Genomic DNA, 19,899 nt, shown 5'->3' on the forward strand with positions numbered 1-19,899 from the left:
TCGTCGTTCTAGTTTTGTTGACACTTCAAACTTTCGGTGAACTTTGAGAAGTTCCTGCCATGTGTCAAGCCTTTTCAAAGTTTACTTGGTTGGTTCATTAGCAACTCAACAATACAACCATAGATCTTTGATCAGTTAATAAAGTTTCACAACCATTACTAATTTATCTGTGTACTTCTTTGGCCAGCTCTTTTATTAAGGTGTAACTGTCGGGCATAAAATAAAAAATCAAGTCTTTATTTTTATCTGGTAAACAAGTAATAAGGATGCTAACCAGGCAATCCAAACGTTAAAATCTCTATTACTTTTCCGGTTCATAAATGATCATTCCCCAGTTTACCTGACTCTTATTTGGTACGTTGCCGCACAAAGGAAGCTGCAGAGCATGCTGGGTTGTTCTTTTTAGCTTTTTTTATTTCCCCTCAGACTTAACTAATGTACATAAGTAAAAAAGGACAACCCAGCATGCCCTGCAACTTCCTTTTGTGCAGCAACGTACCAAATAAGAGTCAGGTAAACTGGGGAATGATCATTTATAAACAAGAAAAGTAATAGAGATTTTAACGTTTGGATTGCCTGATTAGCATCCTTATTACTTGTTTACCAGATAAAAATAAAGAATTGATCTTTGATTTTATGCCCGACAGTTACACTTTAAGGTGTGGATTAAGAAGAAACCTTTGCAGAGCCTAATAGAAGACATCTTTCATTTATGGTCATACACTGCAAGATCATCTTAAAGGAAACCCGATGTGAGAGTGATAAGGAGGCTGACATTTATTACATTTGACATGCAAATTGTCTAAATCTAGGCAAGGTCTACCCAACACAACCTAACCCAGGCCCACACAACCCAGTCCAGGCCTATCCCCAAAACAACCTTGTCCAAGTCAATATTGCTTGGCATAAAGACAATTTAGCCCATCCCAGGCCAACCCGACTTGTCCCTGGCCAACATAACCTTACTCAAAACATCTTAAGCATCAGGTTTCCACAGTAGAAATACAGAATCTACACATCGGCACCACTCACTTGTTTAATAATAGGTCCAGCACTTGTTTAGTGGTTGCAAAGGCCCGATAAGTGCACAGGAATATGGTGACGTAGGTGGAGTCATTGCCTTTGAACGCGGACACCAAGTATTCCACCAGCTTCTCCAGGGTCCCAGCTTTGATGGTCCGAACCTTACACGTTTCATACAGGCTAAGACCCGACTCATTCTCAAACTGTATGCAGAAAACAGAAGATAAAAAAAAAATAGGTGTCAATATGGTTCCATAACTTTACTATGCGGGGTGGTCTGCCCAGAGGGTTAGCGAGGATCGGTTAGTGCCATCAGCTGGTAAAAAGAGCAAGATGTAGTTAGACAGAAAGCATCAGCCCATTACAGACAAGCAGCCAAGGTTACATTAGCATGAAAAGGGGTTTTGTGCAGTGTGTCCTGGTATTAGAACACAAATAGGACTGATCAATGTTTGTGCGAGGTGTCATTTCCTGCTGCAGACCAAGTATCGCTTTAGGCAATTCCACACTTATTGTATTCATAAAGACCCAAAGGTTATTGTATTCATACAAGATGCTCACACCCCATCAGGCAATGTGCCTATACCAAAGGCAAAAAAGGTTCAAATGCAACAGCTGATGTTGATACAAAGTGTTGAATAGGGAACTAAAAGACAAAAGCCCGCCTACTAAAAAGCAACGCCCAGTTTGCCTTCTTAAAACAGAAGGTATTTCACTTGAAGCTGAATTATCACAAATATCTGTTTTAAGGCAAAACTACACAGCGTTGCTTTTTTGTCAGAAGGTTGTTCGGTCCCTTTTAGTTCCCTATACTTTCCTAGTGGTTTTGGGTCACCCCCAGCTGCTTGGGTATTCTGTTGTCCTTGCCCAGCCCAAACCCTATCTCATAGATCCATATCAATCCCTGCCATGCACTGAGGAGGACCAACAGTCCGTCGCTTCTCGGCCTTTTGGCTAAGATCAAGTGTAGTTTTTGTTCTGCTAGAGGGGACCTTTGGGGGACCTGGAGGGATGGCACAGTGGCAGTGTGTCCCGCCTAGTCATAATTCCCAGAGGCTGGTGGAATGGATCTATACCATGGTCGAGGCTGAATGGCTGAGGGCTTTGCTTAGGCGTACTGCCCCTGGAAGTGGCGCTCCAGGTGCACCTGAAAAAACCTGAGATGTGGCAGATCTCAGGCGGAAGTAGGGTGCTTTGGTCTGTACTGCCCATATGCATCGCCAACTAACGCAGCTCCCCGGCCTTTTGGCTAGGGAGAGTGCGGAATTTTTATCACTCCGGCCGCAAGGTCGGGGCCAGCTTGCTGGCACGGGGACTTCGGTTCCCACCCGGCTCCCTCTCGGGGGAGCCACCCAGACCATGTGGACACGGTTGCCACATGGCCAGGCCCTTTGGGTAACCACTGGGCGCAGTAGGGGTCCTCCTCGGAGGACCCCAGGATCCTTCAACCCCTCGGGTGTTGGAGGATGCCACCCCCTGAGCCGAAGGCAAAGGGGGAAGGTTCCCTTCGGGGAACAACCGGAAGGGCCCTGCAGCATTGTGGGGCCCGTGGCTACTCGTGCACGTTTTGTGGGGGTGCTTTAGGGCACTCACGCTTTTTCCGTGCACGGGGCTAATAGCCTTGCTTACCCGGGACCTCTGTTGCATGCAACAGGGGCCAAGAAAGCTTAAAAAAAAAAAAAAAACAGTCCGTGACAGGCTGTCTGCATGTTGGGTTGATGTGGCTCAAAATTTTATAAGCTATAGGCTCACTATACACCAGCAGTTCTGGATGTACGCCTGCCTACAGGGGCATGAAGAGATGATTTGCATATTCAGCAGTAGAGACAAGGAGATACAGAGCCGGCACTTGCTGTGTTTCGTGTTTAATCCATAGGTTGTGATACATAGATTGTGGTACGTCAGTTACGTGCAATAAAAAAGTTCACATACCGTTGGGTGGAGGCTGCGAGCTGTGAGCTGGTGGTGGGTGCTGGGCACAGAATAAGCCTTTGCGAATCTGCCGCAACCCTGCGAGCCCTTACTGCAAGTAGATCTAACTGCAGTGCCGACCCCCCTTTCTCTTCTATATCTCTTCATTCCAACAGCATATTCAGCAGTGATGCATTGTGGGAGATCACAGTCGCTCACTTAAAGCTGAATGATTGCAAATACTTTCTGTTTTAAGGCGGCAAACTACATCTCACGTCAGCATCCCTTAGCTCCATGCTCTGCTTTATTCAGAGCAGCTGGCTTTTGTGACACCTCTAAAGGGGATAAAGGGATGCCTGTTTGTCTAGTCAGTCAAACGCCAGCCAGGTGAATGCCTAAAATACTGTGATGTACAGAGATGACCCGGGCAGGATTTTTCCTCCTTCAAATGACTTGTTCTCTTTCAGAACTGAATCATGTGACTTATCGAAACTGTATCAATCCCAGGCATGCTCCCCGAACGAAAAAACAACACGTTCTTTAGGCACCTACTCTGCAGATTTTTAGCACGTATGGAATGTTGGCAGCGCTGTCCTTTTATTGTCTGCATTGTTAGCGGATTCCATCATCTGCTGACACACTGCACAAAATGCCACCGCTTTCAGGGAAAAAAAAAAAAAAAAGTCACATTTGTCATGTTTAAAAACACAACACACAGATATGCAGGATGTGGATGTTCATATAAGAGCGTGCAAGTATCTGTAGCTTCTATAGCAGTGATGGCTAGCCTTGGCACTCCAGCTGTGGTGCAACTACAAGTCCCATGAGGCTTTGCAATACTCTGACAGCTAAGCATAACTCGAGGAGGCAGAGGCATGATGGGATTCGTAGTTTTGTCACAGCTGGGTTAGCCATCACTGTTCTATAGTGTTGCTGTTCCTGTGCCCAGGACATCAAAACCTTCACACCCAGTGGGGACTTGTGAAAAGTGCACTTAAAGGGAAAACTACTTATTTCCTGGAAAATCGCCATAGATGAAGGGTAGAACAAAGCCAAAGACACATGCATGATCACCGTCCGTGTAAACCAGCGATCTGACGTTTGGCGATGAACGATCGATGGCCAAGCACGTTTAAATTAAATGGCGACACTGCGGCGTTCCACCGTTCAGATCGTTAGCGGAAGCGTTAAACTGAGGACCCATTGCGTTCAGCAATTGTTTGTTATTGTTTGATACAAAGGACTTTGGAACGACTAATGCTAGGTACACACACCATACAATTTTCTGGCAGGTTTACCTGCCAGATTATTTCCAACAATCATTTTTTTGATCAGTTCTATGAACAGCGATAAAAAAAAACGATTGGAAAATCAAAAATCGAAATTCAGATCGGACAAGTAGGAAATCGATCTGGCAGGTAAATCTGCCAGAAAATTGTATGGTGTGTGCCTAGCATTACAACAATTATAGTTTGAACAAATTTGCATACCTCTCTGGGATAAGGTAAATAAAACCTGACATTGAATTTTCACTACGGCTATGTTCACATTATAAATAGCCAGCGCTATTGCAAGTGCTGCGTGATTTGATATTTTTTTTTTAAAATAGCTTTTCCCTGCGCTAAGAGCTTTTGCAGAGCGATTCTTTTTTCCCCACTTCCAGACGTCAGTCAGGAAGTGAACTCTTTCACCCGGAAATGAATACATACAATGTATTTATTCATGAAAGCACTCGGGAAATTGCTATACAAAGCACTTTTACAAGCGCTTTGCGATTTCTCTGTACCTTCCATTGAGCTAAAGCGCTCAGAAAATGATACAGGCAGCGCTTGTGAAAGTGGATCGCATTCAAACTGCTCATATGTGAACACGCTCATAGGGAATCCTTGCACAGGCGCTTTTAGGCCACCTGCAAATCAGATTTGCAATTCCAATTTTCCCTGGATGCGAGCAAAAAATAAAGAAATAAATAATAAAAAAAAAAAAATCACACATTGGATTTGCATGCAGTGTGCAAGAGGCCTCAGGGTGATTTCTAAAATACGCAAACGCTCATAGTGTGAACAAGCCCCAAAAGTCCACCGACTACTGTATAAATTTAATTGACCTATGCTCAGATAATATTTACTCAGGCCTAATTTAGGGTCACTTTAAGCCTCTGCACTGCTCTGTGGTTCTCCCTATAATACCTGCAAAGCATCATGGGAACTGTAACCTGAAATGATTGCGACCACAACAAGTCTCCCCCCTGTTTCTACTCCAGACTGTTTTAATTTATGGCAGGACATTATAAGCTAAGTGCAGGGTTCCTTCCTGGTGTCACATCTACAACATGCTGAACATGCACACTGTCTGATTAATAGCACGGTCCTCTCCAGGGAGACTGGGGAATGTGTAGATTGTATATTTCTTTAGCCCGCAACCTGCATAGTTTAACCTGAGTGTGTTTTATTTTACCCTTCCGCTCCTGGGTTCTGTAAACTGCACTCCTTCCCCGGAGAGTTTGGCAGGTCAGGATCCTCAATAGACGCTCTTACTGTAAATTGTTGGCTGACCTCCACTTGGCCGGCGTTTGGGCTGCCCCCGCCCTATCCCTGACTTGGACTCCGTCTGGTTGAGGTAAGAGTAATGATACAAGCAGTCAACCTCAACATGGACGGCTCTTTTTCATCTTAAAGCTGCAGACGACAGAGTCTACTGAGACAAAAAAAGAAAGCCATCCTTTTCTGTTCGGCTAAGGAGTCTAGGGCCTATTCTAGATAAAATGGGTGTCTGGGCAAAAATTAACATAGAGCATCCCCCCCCCCCAAAAAGACAGCCACATAAGGTGGCCTGACCCCCCCCCCCCCCCAATACCCACTCCCAATATGGGAGGAGACATGGGGGCGCATACAGACTCTGGGGCATGGGCAATTGGCCAGTTGCCCCCTATAAAAAGCACCGGCCCTGCTGATGGACTATGCAAATAACTTCACTTGCTCAGGAAGTGGAACTCGTACTAACAAATAAAAGACACTAGCCGCCTGATCATTTAGCTGGCAGCTCTGATAACATCTGGAAAGTGTCCAGAACTGCTATGATTCACCATTTTAACACTTAATTGTAAGGACGTTTCATTTTTCCTAAACCTTGACGTCTAGCATGCTTAATCCGATCTTTCAAGCTCTAGGGCCTAGTGCACACCAGAGCGGTTCGGCTGCGTTTTGCGATCCGCTTGCGGCTGCGGATACGCTTAGGTAATGTATTGCAATGGGCTGGTGCACACCAGAGCGGGAGGCGTTTTGCTGAAACACATACTCCCGGGGTGAGGCATTTTTTGGATTGTGGATGAGTTTCTGTCTCAATGTTAAGTATAGGACAAACGCAAACCGCTCTGAAAAACGCCTGTTCAGAGCGGTTTTGCCGGTGTTTTTGTTACAGAAGCTGTTCGGTAACAGCTTTACTGTAACAATATATGAAATCTACTACACCAAAACCGCTACACAAAACCGCAAAACGCTAGCTGAAACGCTGCAGAAAAAGAAAAAAGCGTTTCAGAATCTGCTAGCATTTTGCGGATCTGCTAGCGGTTTTTGGTGCGCACCAGGCATAGTTCATACTCCAAAAAGGTTTCAGGCCTAGTGCACACCAGAGCGGTTCGGCTGCGGTTTGCGATCTGCTTGCGGGTGCAGATCCGCTAGGGTAATGTATTTCAATGGGCTGGTGCACACCAGAGCGGGAGGCGTTTTGCAGAAACGCATACTCCCGGGCTGCTGCAGATTTTGGATTGCGGATGCGTTTCTGCCTCAATGTTAAGTATAGGAAAAACGCAAACCGCTCTGAAAAACGGCACTTCAGAGCGGTTTGCCAGGCGTTTTTTGTTACAGTAGCTGTTCAGTAACAGCTTTACTGTAACAATACATGAAATCTACTATACCAAAACCGCTACACAAAACCGCAAAACGCTAGCTGAAACGCTACAGAAAAAGATGAAAAAGCGTTTCAAAATCTGCTAGCAGTTTGCGGATCTGCTAGCGGTTTTTGGTGTGCACCAGGCCTCATTGTTTGGGTAATGGCACAGTTCCCCATTCGCTACTACAAATAATATTCATATTTGATGCACCGGTTCCAGAGAACTTCCCTTTGGAAGGGTCAGTTACAAGATCCAGGTTTCCCATCATTGCATTCTGGAGAGGTGTCTAGCTATCAGGGACAACAAATGGATGATTTGCATATTCAGCAGTGATGCATTGTGGGAGACATATGCTCACTCCAACCTGAACAATCACAGATACCTTCTGTTATAAGAAGGCAAATTTCTGTTTTGCATAGCATTTTACTTAGAGGGCTTTGTGGTCCTTTTTAGCCCCTTACACACTCCTAGGAGTTCTGGTTCACCAGGAGCTTGCTGGGTAATCTGTATCTCAAGATCCCGGTGTCAGAAAGATGGAAAGTAGCAGGCAGTGCATTGGTGGGAGGGGACAACATGGGTGAGTTAACGAGTTAACACACTTTGCTGAGACCTGTACACAAATACACTGGTTCAGTTTCGCCGCAAGAGACTAATCAGCATCGGTAACACGGACACCTACACTGACTCCAGATTTTCACCTGAGCCAATCACTACTGATCATCTCAGGTAACTAATGTAAAAGGCTAGTTTGGAGGAGGAGTTACATATCAGCAGAAAACAAACATGCACAGAAAATGCACAAATAAATGGTTATTTAGCAAACATGCTCATGTACAGCCAAAGCCAGGGACAGCCATGACTATATGGACAAGAACCTCTGTGGATGAAACACTGTTGACTACAGCAACCATAACAGACTCTGGCTGAAGTGGCTTAGATGAAAGAGCATTAACCAGGGGATGGCCAATAAGGAAGAAAAATTTGGAGCGGATTCAAATCTTATGTTAATTGTATACAGCTTGGGATTGGACTACTGCAGTAGGCGATTTCTTTTCATTGGTCCAATTCCAAGCTGTGTAAAATGGAGTTTTTGAAGCAGATTTCAGAGCGATTTTAGGCATGTTTTCTAAACATGCCTAGCGTTTTTTGGAGCGGTTTTTGTGTAGCAGATGCCCTATATTGTTAGAGTAAAGCTGTTACTGAACAGCTACTGTAACAAAATGCCTGGAAAACTGCTCTGATCTAGCATTTTTCAGAGCGGTTTTCCACTTTCCTATACTTTAACATTGAGGTAGAAACGCCTCAGAAATCTAAAAAATGCTGCAGCCCCCGAGTTTGCGTTTGTGGAAAAAACAAACCGCTCTGGTGTGCACCATCCCATTCACTTTCATTAGCCAAGCGGTTTTCTCCCTGCAAGCGTTTTAAAAAACGCTTCAGAACCGCTCTGGTGTGCACCATCCCATTCACTTTCATTAGCCAAGCGGTTTTCTCCCTGCAAGCGTTTTAAAAAACGCTTCAGAACCGCTCTGGTGTGCACCATCCCATTCACTTTCATTAGCCAAGCGGTTTTCTCCCTGCAAGCGTTTAAAAAAAACGCTTCAGAACCGCTCTGGTGTGCACCAGCCTAAAGCTAGCATCTCACAGAACAACCCTATCCACAAATCGGAACCACTGTTAATTTGTTATGGCCCTGTGTCCCCAGCGAAGAAAGCTCCCATTGCCTGATGTACTCTGACACCAATGAAACAGAAGACTGTACAAACATGTACTGGTACAGTCTCACTTGAAGGCATCAGAGTGATGGGGACACTCAGCAGGTGCAAGATCTACTGCTGTCAGAATCACTTCCATGTTGGCGGACAAAATGGCTAAAGAGCATTTCCCCAGAAGAACATCTCTAGTGGGCCAATTTAATTAAGCAATGAAAACAGGCTGCGCAAAGTCACATAAAAAACAATTAAAACTTGTGTCTTAACAGCCTGAAGTCAGATTGGTCCCTTTAGACTCAGTCACTATTATTGAATAAGCTCTGATATATCCAATGTGCGTGTGTGAGAAAAAAAAGTGAGGAGCTCTGTAGTAGACAGATGAGAGCATGGGAGAAAGTTGTTAATGGAAAGCGAAGCTGGCAGACCATGAATATGATGGCACAATTCTGCCCGCCTCTGTCTGCCCTGACCACATCCAGATAACCAGGAACCATTTTAAAGGGCACCGGAAAATGGAAGCTGCCATTTTTATTATTTTGAAAAAAAATGCCAGTTCCCTCGCTGTCAAGTGGACATCAGTAGTTTGAATCGTACACCTGGAACAAGTATGCAGGCAGCGCAGCCAGAATAACGCATCGCGACAACAGCAAAGGAAGCGGGAATTTCAAAAATGAATTAACAATGGCACCTTTCATTTTCTCTCAGTTCAGGTTTCCTGAACTGAGAACAGTCACATTATATGCATTTGTAATAACCAGAATCTGCACTCTGTAACTGATCTGAGAGGGATGTTTTACCAGGATGGAACTGCTGTTGGTCCCGATATTGCATTGTATTGTTTTTCCGTTCTTCAGTTCCTGTCAGAATGACAGGACCCTAAACAAGGCTGTCTATTATAATGCCTGATTCTTAGGTTTTCCCATGTGTAACTAACAGGTACAATTAAAATAAATACAGCCTGTGCAGCAAGCTCAGGCAGTGGGTTATTACAGCTCTCAACATGACCTTCAGTGCAGAGTCATCATATTTGGGGCAGTGTCATGATGGGCCTTAAAACATAACTAAACAAATATGGTTGGCTGCCACTGAGGCCTAGTGCCTCAACAAAGCACACTGGCAGTTGTAAACAGTAGTGATGTAATTTCCAGTCAACGTAAAAAGACACCTGATGTGAGTGGGATATGGAGGCTGACATATTTATTTCCTTTTTTTCTGGTGTTATTCAGACACTTCTGCAGCCAAATAGATCATCAGGGCAGCAAGGCAACTGGTATTGTTCGAAAGGAAATCAATATGGCAGCTTCTGTATTCTTCTCATGTTAAATTGTCTTAAGGGAAGTCAGGAGGTAGACAGAGGGCAGAGTATCTGATAATTGTGTGAAAGACAAGCAGTCATGTTGGAAGCACCATAAGTCCCACCGCCTATCTACTTCCTGCTTCTTTGCGCTGACAGGAAGTTGCATGGTTTACAATGGTCAGCATGTACATGAAGGGCACCAGGTCTCTGTATCAATTAGGATGGGGGTCTAATATAGTTGACTGATACATTTTGGGGCAAACCGATACAGTTATCCTTTGAAGGAGCCAGAAAATGTAGACAAACATTGGAATCAGATACTAATTAAGCTTAGGATCAGAGATCAATTACAGAGTGGAATCCCAGTTGTTATAATGCCTCATCCATGACTGTGTCTCTTCAAAGAACGTAACTGGTGCCTCTTCCTCCCGCCACCCTAGTTGCACACTATCCCTGTCTTCCTCACCGTGGGATCTCGCGGTCCGGCAAGCCCGCCTTCTGCAGTGCCCATGGGAGACGGTACCCTGCTTACCCCCAGCCATCGCTGCCCCTTGTTGGCCGTGTGGTGGAGCTGCACCTTGCGGAGGGAGATGCTGTAGATAACACCGTCATCCAGCTCTTCTCCAATCTCCTGCGCGGAGCTCTGTGAAGAAAGGAGGAGAATGGTTAATTACTGGATGGAGAAAGACTGCAGCAAATATTACAAACTCTGAGCAGTTACATATAAAAATTTCTGGGGAGCATCTCAACAGCACATTAAAAATGGATGCCAACAACGTGGCTCAATATATAAAAAAAATCCATATTTCCTCTTTTTAGATTTAAGAGTTTAGCAGAGGCTTTTATCGCCCTACTTCTGTGGACCACAGAAATGTCAGGCAGATAAAAACGGCGGCAATTATTTTATAACACCCATTAGCGATCAGAAAACAGCAGCTTTCATCAGCAGGGGGTGGGAGATAGGACACTGTGCTTCAAAAGGTTTAGAGAAGTCACAGATGCCATCTTCACACTTCCCCTAAGGGCAGCTAGACGGAACATATATGCTGCTATGGCTATTAGAAACCAGGAGATACGGCAGGAAAAAAATGGCGCTTAGTTCCCTTTAAATAAGGATAACAATCAGGGCTGTGGAGTCGGAGCAATTTTGGGTACCTGGAGTCGGAGGTGCCATAAACTGAGTCAGATGATTTTGTTCCCAATTGCACACCCCTGATCATTTTGCATGGCTTCAGACTGACTTTGGGTGGGGATGGGGCAGGCAGCAGAAGAATGTTAAGGATCTACAAATTTCTGCAGCATGCATTTCATTCAGATCGCAATCATTTTTTTTGGAAAAAAAACATTTACACAATTTAAAATCTGTTTTGTTAAGTACATAAAAACCCCATGCCTAAACGGAGGTGAGCTTTTAAAATGCTAGACTCGTCAATGTACAGCTCCCTAGGCCCGGCCGGCCGCTTCAAAAGCAGTTTGAAGCCTCTTTCGCTACGGCATACATCCTAATCCTCTCTCACAACGTAATCGGATCTCGGGCCTCCGTGAAAATGACACCCACTACAACGTGTCTGTCACAGCTGCCAGTCACCAGATGGCCAAGCACGCCGCGTGAAATAATAAACACAATGCGATTATCCACTAAACCTGTTATGCAATGAAATGCCTTTTTATTGTTTTGTGCTAACAATACCACATGAACAACACAGACCTAATATAAAAATCATCACGTATCCCTCATTTGTACACAGCGAATAGATTACAGGGCACTGCACAGAAGAAGAAAAGGAGGGTATCCTAACCTATAGAGCTTGCAGTCTAAGCATGCATTTAATACATTATTTAAAGTCATCTATGCATCAGAAGGGCCTTTTTTTGAAAAATTTAATAAAAAAAAAAAAAAAAAAAAAAAAAACTTAAAGAGGCCCTCATCTCCTCATTGACCTCTTGCTGCTTGCTGCTTGCTTACTTTCACATAGTCTAAACCACTCCCATTTTAGTCACATGGGTGCACAAGATTGGCTGTGCTTTCAGCTAAAGCCACACCTCCTCAATATGTAGACATAACGTAGGTATCAACTATTTACAGTTTACTTTACAGCAACTTTATCTTAAAGAGGAACTCCAGTGAAAATAATGTAGTAAAAAAGTGCTTCATTTTTACAATAAATTATGTATAAATGATTTAGTCAGTGTTTGCCCATTGTAAAATCTTTCCTCTCCCCGATTTACATTCTGACATTTATTACATGGTGACATTTTTACTGTGGGCAGGTTATGTAGCTGCTCCTAGCTGTTTTGGCTGTTAGAGACAGCTGTAAACAGCTAATTCCTGTCTGTGAACATTGTTACATTGTGGCAGTTTGCCCAGAGTACCGCGGTACTCAGAGCTTCTTGTGGGAGGGGTTTCAGCACAAAATCTGATGGTCTGTTTGTGAAAAGCATTATATTTATCATGTAAAAGGGGGTATCAGCTACTGATTGGGATAAAGTTCAATTCTAGGTTGGAGTTTCTCTTTAAAGAAATTGAATGTTTTCATAAATATATTTTCTTCTTTTTACTAGCTAAGGCAATAGGAAATAAGACTCAGAGGCCCACTCCAGGCACGTTTCATAGCTGTAATATATTTCCTGCTCTGTGGAACTACTAGTGTCCATATTAAAACCATGGAAGTGTCATTTACTGGAAGTATTGTAATGTAAAAAAAAAAAACAAACAAACACATTACACTAACACTTTTCAAAAAGAAAGAACTTCCTGAAGCAGGGCTGCGACATCACCACCTGATATACCCCAATTACAAGCCAAAAAACAACAAAGGTGTAATAATACACCTGACATGTCACTCAGTACGGTCAGTGCCTCATATCCAGGCCCATACAGTAGAAATACACAGTCATACATTTCTGTCCACAACAACCTATACATTCTTCCTCCTATTTCTGCCTGCTATAGTAAGATCATGAAGGATGATTTGCTGACAGGCAAGTACAAACTGCTACAAAAGTGAGTGGTTTCCGCAAGCAACCAATAAATCCTTGTTAAATTCACCAAACCATACCTGATTGGTTGCCCTGGGCAACTGGCCCGATCTCCTCTCTCCCCATCTAGATAAATCATCCTTGTGGAATTTGACTATCAGCGGTAAGATGAAGCAGACCCTCATTAGACACTTTGTAACGAGTTATTACTAGATTACTTCACACCAGCAGTCCAGATAACTTCACATCAGAACGTCCATGTGTGTTCAAAGCCACAAGGCACTATGAACTGTACAGATTGCTACCTACTTAGAAACCACTAAAATGCTGTCAAACATTCCATACGTCACAAGGCAAACATACCATTCATGCATTTGCCGGGTTGCCTCTCGTCTCTTCCTGGATGCCCTTTCAGAGAGGGCGCTACATGCCAGGCACCCTGTTCTATACCCTCTAACCTTACTCCAAGCAAAACAGGAAAGAATGGCTAAATAAATGTCCCTGCAGCCTCAGTTCCTAGAAAGGGAATTTTTTTTTGTTGGGGGGGGGAAAAGCCGTGATGAATGTAAGAGAGCCTGCCTTCCTGCTATGCAACGTATGGTATGGAATGTACAGGTTACGCCCCTCCCTGCACCTACACAGCTCAAGCCACGCCCCTAACTCCACCTGACAAACCTGAAGCTATAGGTTAGGGGGGACGCCCTCTGCCCCGTGACATAGCTTAACCCTGTACATAGCTTCCCAGAATCTGTACATGACGTGACCGCCTCTGGTGCTGCATGTACACAAACACGGGTCACTGAGCAACAGGAAAAACCTCATCTATTTTCACACAGAACTTGGATGATTTTGTGTTTTGGTGTGAGACAAGAGATGACAAGCTACTGGGCAGACATAATGCTAGATAAACTGTACAATTTTCTGGCAGATTTACCCGCCAGATCGATTTTTTCCAACATGTCCGATCTAAATTTTGATCGATTTTCCAATCTATTTCCATAGATGTGAACGAAAATCGATCGAAAAATCGATTGAATTTGCTGGAAGAAAATCGATCTGGCAGGTAAATATGCCAGAAAATTGTATCATATGCACCTAGCATAAGAAATTGTTATGCATAGGGATGCAGAGGTCTTGGGTTCAGATATACAGAACAAGCAGGCAGCCAGTGAGGTTGGATCACCTGATCTGCATCCTCATTCTGGAACAGCAGTGTTTGAGGGTCAGTATAGTACCCAGAGAAGCAGCATTTTTATTTTTTAAGGAAAGGGGGGGGGGGGGGGGCTAATGGGACTATAGGCGTTAGACAAAGCACATTGCCTGGCTGGCCCTTCTGTTCCTGTGTCTTAAATACTTTTATCCATAGACCCTGAACAAGCATGCCCATCAGATGTTTCTGTAAAAAGATCTGACAGGATTAGCTGCATGCTTGTTTCGGGTATGCAATTCAGAAACTACTGCAGTCAAGTAGATCGGCAGGACTGCCAGGCAACTGGTATTGCTTAAAAAGGAAATATGGCTATCCCTGTGGCATTCTAAACTTAGTTTAGGTATTTCCAGTCCATTACTGGCCCAGCTTAGTGTTTTTAGGGCAGGTACTCTTAAAGGGCAACTGAAATGAGAGGGACATGAAGGCGGCCATATTTATTTCCTTTTAAGCAATACCAGTTGCCTGGCCATCCTTCTGATGCTCTGCCTATAATACTTTTAGCCATAGCCCCTAAACAAGCATGCAGCAGATCAGATGTTTCTGTCATTGTCAGATCTAACAGATTACCTGCATGCTTGTTTCAGGTGTGTTATTCAGACACTTCTACAGTCAAATAGATCAGCAGGGCTGCCAGGCAACTGGTATTGTTTAAAAGGAAAATAAATATGGCAGCCACCATATACCTCTCACTTCAGCTGTCCTTTAAGTGGACCCAAACTCTTGAACAGTACAGAAGGAAAACAGAAAAATGCACCCTGTAGGTATTTAGAGTTTAGCCTGTCTAATTCACTCTCACCTGTGACTAATCACAACTGTAATTTGATCTCTCAGCTGTGTCAGCTGGCTGCCTCAGCAGAGCGGCTAATTTGTAAACACAGGATGTTAACACTAGGTCTGCTTCCATGAAAGCAGGAAGCAGACAACCTGCAGTTTTATTGCAGGATTTGTATTTGCTCTAAAAGATAAGCAACAGCATAACAAGTTAAAGAAAAAACATTTTGTTACAGCTGAGAGGAAGTTCTGAGTTGAGGTCCGCTAACATGACTGTAAAGCGGAACAGTTACAGCAGCTAAAGGGTTACCGCCAAGCCAGTTTTCCTTCCCCATTCTGCACCCGTCACATGTACTTTCTGCACATTCAAGAAAATCCCCAAAACTTCCTCAATTGCTTGTACTGAAAACAGTCAACGTAATAAAAGTTGCTGCTGGTCTTGGTTTTGTGATAACCGCAGGATCCCTGCATGTGCTGGTATGCAGAGCTAGCCTGGCATGCGTATTCATTCTCTGCAGAAAGAGATTTCTATCAACCCAATCAGCGCTTCTGTGGACTATAGAGACGACCGCAACATCCGCGTACAACAGCAAGTTTACAGTAGCAGAGTCCTGGTATAAACTGTACTCAGGTGTGTGAGAAAACCAGGTTACCCACTGTCTCCCCATCTTGTTTCCCTTGTATTGAAGCCGACCTGAACTCAGAACCTCCTCTCTGCTCTGAAAGATAAGCAACAGCATAATAGCCTTTAAAAGCAAAACATTGCTTTGTTACAGCCGATACAAACCCTGCAATAAACCTGCAGTGTGTCCACTTCCTGCTTTTATGGAAGCAGACATAGGGTTAACAACCTGTGTTAAATGATCTGCTCTGCCCAAGCAACAAGCACGCATACATTTGAAATCGGCGCAGGATACAGCCGGTATATGGCTGATCCTGCTGCTGCACAAGTCCCGCACGTGTTAATTACTATTCCCCCTCCAGGCCGCCATGGATGGTGGGGAATGAAAGAATTTGGCTTCCAGCTATTGCTGGAGGGCGAAGTATTGAGTTTTAAAAGCAACTTCAGCTCCGTCTTCTGACGGCGCCGATGTTACTCACTGAGCGCCGCCATAGAAGTGATTCCTATTACAGTCTATGGTGGCGCCGGCTGCGCCCAAGTCTCCTGCGCTGAAAAGCTCTGCTCCGGCCAGCAGACAGCTGAGAGATCAAATTACACCGGTGATTAGTCACAGATGAGGGGAAATAAGACAGGCTAAACTCTACACACGATACATACAGGGTGCATTTCTCTAGCTTTCCCTCTGTCCTGTGCAAGAGTTCAGGTCCACTTAAAGGACAACTGAACTGTTAAGAATATGGAGGCTGCCATATTTATTTACTAGTTGCCTTGGCTGCAGTAGTATTTGAATACCACCAGAAACAAGCATGCAGCTAATCTTATCAGATCTGACAATAATGTCAGAAACACCTGATCTGCTGCATGCTTGTTCAGGGGCTATGGCTAAGAGTATTAGAGGCAGAGGATCAGCAGGATAGCCAGGCAACTGGTATTGTTTAAAGAAAATAAATATGGCAGCTTCTATATCCCTCTCATTACAGTTGTCCTTTAAAAAGGCAAAAATGACCACACAAAGCTCATAGCAGGGGCGTAGCAATAGGGGGTGCAGAGGTAGCGACCGCATCGGGGCCCTTGGGCCAGAGGGGCCCCGAAGGGCCCTCCCTCAACTACAGTATTAGCTCTCTGTTGGTCCTGTGCTCTTAATAATCACTTCTATATAGATACTTTGAATAGTAGTAATCATTAACAAACTGTTCCCCATCCCCTTATTGCACCTCTGACACTGTAGTTGCCATTGGCAGATTTTGGTGCGCCGTATCAATTGTTATGTATAGAGTGCTTGGGGGGCCCCATTGTATAACTTGCATCGGGGCCCACAGCTCCTTAGCTACGCCACTGGCTCATAGGTTGTGTCAAGTTCAGATCAGGTCATATAGCTGGCAAGTTCTGCTATGAAGGTTTTATATGGTGAAGGCTTTTACACAAAATATATGCAAACAGTCAGAAGGGCTGACATTGTTATGCAAAGAAGAAAGGCTACCTAAGCAAGCTTGTGACACAGAATGCAACATGCTAATAGTCTGACAGCAAGAGAGCTCAACATACTACTGAGTGGGAGGAAGCGGCTCTTGCTGCTGGCGGCTCACACAGGTCTATCAGGACAAAACGTGAGAGGGGTATGGAGGCTGCAATATTTCCTTTTAGGTCGCATTCACAGTGGGACGTTATGGTCGCACGTTATTAAAGAGAAACTCTGACCAAGAATTTAACTTTATCCCAATCAGTAGCTGATACTCCCTTTTACATGAGAAATCTATTGCTTTTCACAAACAGACCATCAGGGGGCGCTGTATGGCTGATATTGTGGTGAAACCCCTCCCACAAGAAGCTCTGAGGACCGAGGTACTTTTGGCAGTTTCCGGTCTGTGAACCTTGCTGCATTGTGGGAAATAGCTGTTTACAGCTGTCTCCAACTGCCAAAACAGCTAGCAGCAGCTACATAACCTGCCCACAGTAAAAATGTCACCATGTAATAAATGTCAGAATGTAAATCAGGGATTTAAAAGCTTTTACAACGGGCAAACACTGACTCATTTATACATAATTATTGTAAAAATGAAGCACTTTTTTTATTACATTATTTTCACTGGAGTTCCTCTTTAACATTAACGCCTCATGTTAAAGCACACCACCACTAAAGCCTTCTTCACAAAAACTTAAAAAAAAAAAAAAAAAAGAGAACCAGTCACAAATGTGAACCTGAATTTCCACTTCGATAGTTATCCAAGATAATTTACCAGCCCAGAACTGCTTTTGTACTCTCCAGAACACCCCACCCCACATGTCTAAACGTGGGGAGTTACCTGAACTTCACTGTCATGCGGCCATATGTACAGAATGTATTGCTATATTGCAGGGCTCTGCTGTGTACTTGTCAGGGCCCTGCCCCAGTCTATTACCCAACAACACACGCAAAAATCTTTTCAAGAGAGGGCAACAGGCAAGTTGAATGCATGTTGCCCTCTCACAGGAAATAATGAAGCTCCCATAAGGCACTGCAGAAGGCCGGGGCAAATCCATTATGCTGGCCTGGTAGGGGAACCAAGAAGCTAAGGTCAGAAGATGTCAGATTATGTCACTGTGGGTCTTATGCCCAGGAATTCCCTAGGCTGAGTGGGTTAGATAAGGTATAGGGGGCTGGCTTTTTTTAAATCAAGCTCTTATGCCTCAGAAAGAATGCCCCTCACTGATAAGACAAGACAAATGACATTTACATCACGCTTTTCTCCTGGAGGACTCAAAGCGCCAGAGCTGCAGCCACTAGGACGCACTCTATAGGCAGTAGCAGTGTTAGGGAGTCTTGCCCAAGGTCTCCTACTAAATAGGTGCAGCTTTACTGAACAGGAAGAGCCGAGATCAGGCCCACCTGCTAGATTTCATGGCAGTCCCATAAAGTACAGGCTGCAGTTTCACAGGAACTAGATTAGAACACGGCCACTAACTTATAAACTGCTACAATGGTACTTCTGCCACTCCTAAACTTCAGCATGTACTGGATGTGGTTTAAATCAATATTTTTGTAACATGCACTTCCTCATTTTATTGCTGATAAAATCATTTTTTTGTGTTTGTTAAAAAACAATAAGTTCCATTCTGATGGTCTTGCAAATTTTTACCTCGGCAAGCTGGGGACCATAAAGAGGAAATACAGCGATGATGGGGAAACAAGAGGCATATGAGTGCACAGAAAGTGGCCTCAAAAGGCTTCCTGAGGGCATAAGGGTTTATTAGAGGTAAAATGTGACAAATGACATCTCCAAATCCCAGACAAATTGCCATTTATAAAGTGGACCTGAACTCTTGCACAGGACAGAAGGAAAAAACAGAGAGACACGCACCCTGTATGTATTTAGAGAGCCTGTTCACGTTCCCCTCATCTGTGACTAATCACAACTGTAATTTTGATCTCAGCTGTGTCAGCTGGCTGCCTTGGCAGAGCACACACACCTGTCCAGTCAGACTTCAGTCAGAAACACCTAATCTGCATGCTTGTTCATAGTCTATGGCTTAAAGTATTAGAGGGAGAGGGGTCAGCATGCAGGACAGCTGGGCAATTTGCATTGTTTAAAAAGGAAACAAAAAAGGTCAGCCTCCTTGTCACTCTCAGTTCAGGTGTGCTTCAAGCGTCATACTTAATTACTGTTAATCCCAGCGGTCACTGATTGATTGTTCCGGGAATGAGTGAGCCATCGCCAAGCAGCATGTGCGGACCAATAGAGAGGAGAGGAGGGACATATGCATGTAATTAAGGCAACGGGAAATTTGGGTGCAAGGCAAAGCCGGAAAATGGCTCACCCTGCTCCTGCAAAAGTCCCGGCTGCATGCATTATTCCTCCACCAGGCTACCATGGACTCTCGGGTAAGACTCAGTTCGAATGCAAGCTATTGCTTGCGGCCAAATTACACTGTTTTTATAGCAATTTTAGATCCTTCTTTTGACAGCGCCTAAATCACTGCCCGAGTCCTGCTATAGCCGTATTTCACATTACAGCCAAAGGGGGCGCATGCTGTACCCACATTTCCTGCACTGTTTTAGCCTGACTCGAGGCGTCAGGAGTTGACCTGGGGTGTGGGTAAGTAAAAACACTTAATGCCTTTTGTTCTCTGCCAAGACCTTGTGAAACAATTAGCTCAAAGTTTTCTCAACCATATGAACAATAATGTTATATCTTGCCCACTTTAAAACAAATTCCCCCCCCCCCCCCCCCCCCCTCGTGAATTCAGAAGCAACTTGGTGTTCCGGTCAGAAAATGAAAGCATTTCTTGTTAGCTTGGAACTCTATATTTACACTCTGTAGGCCGACTGCTTATATGAAGGTGTGAACAGGCACTGAGCCGCTTGTGGTTTTGTCAGTATTACAGTCTGCACCCCAGCCAGGTGTCTCATGCAAGTTTAGACGTAGAGGGCAGAGCTACAACCGATACACATCAACAAAGCTAAATGCATAAAACCAAGAGGCAATACAACACATGGACCACAATTTC

General features: G+C 44.2%; 1 protein-coding gene across 7 annotated transcripts in view; it reads right to left on the reverse strand.

The window, feature by feature from the left end:
• RALGDS (ral guanine nucleotide dissociation stimulator) overlaps window positions 1-19,899 on the reverse strand; it is a 250,641-nt gene that overhangs the window by 35,647 nt on the left and 195,095 nt on the right. For 4 of the 7 annotated variants that reach the window (XM_068248834.1, XM_068248833.1, XM_068248831.1 and 1 more), the window contains exons 2-3: window positions 10,299-10,475; window positions 1,033-1,226 (exon numbers count right to left, since the gene is read on the reverse strand). In XM_068248834.1, the coding sequence (XP_068104935.1) occupies window positions 1,033-1,226; window positions 10,299-10,475 (371 nt within the window). Of the gene's footprint in view, window positions 1-1,032; window positions 1,227-10,298; window positions 10,476-13,174; window positions 13,272-19,899 lie in introns of those variants that run through there. The other 3 variants (XM_068248836.1, XM_068248832.1, XM_068248835.1) reach the window with 2 other exon arrangements.

This window comes from Hyperolius riggenbachi, chromosome 8 (genome assembly GCF_040937935.1).
Source record: "Hyperolius riggenbachi isolate aHypRig1 chromosome 8, aHypRig1.pri, whole genome shotgun sequence".
NCBI lineage: Eukaryota > Metazoa > Chordata > Amphibia > Anura > Hyperoliidae > Hyperolius > Hyperolius riggenbachi.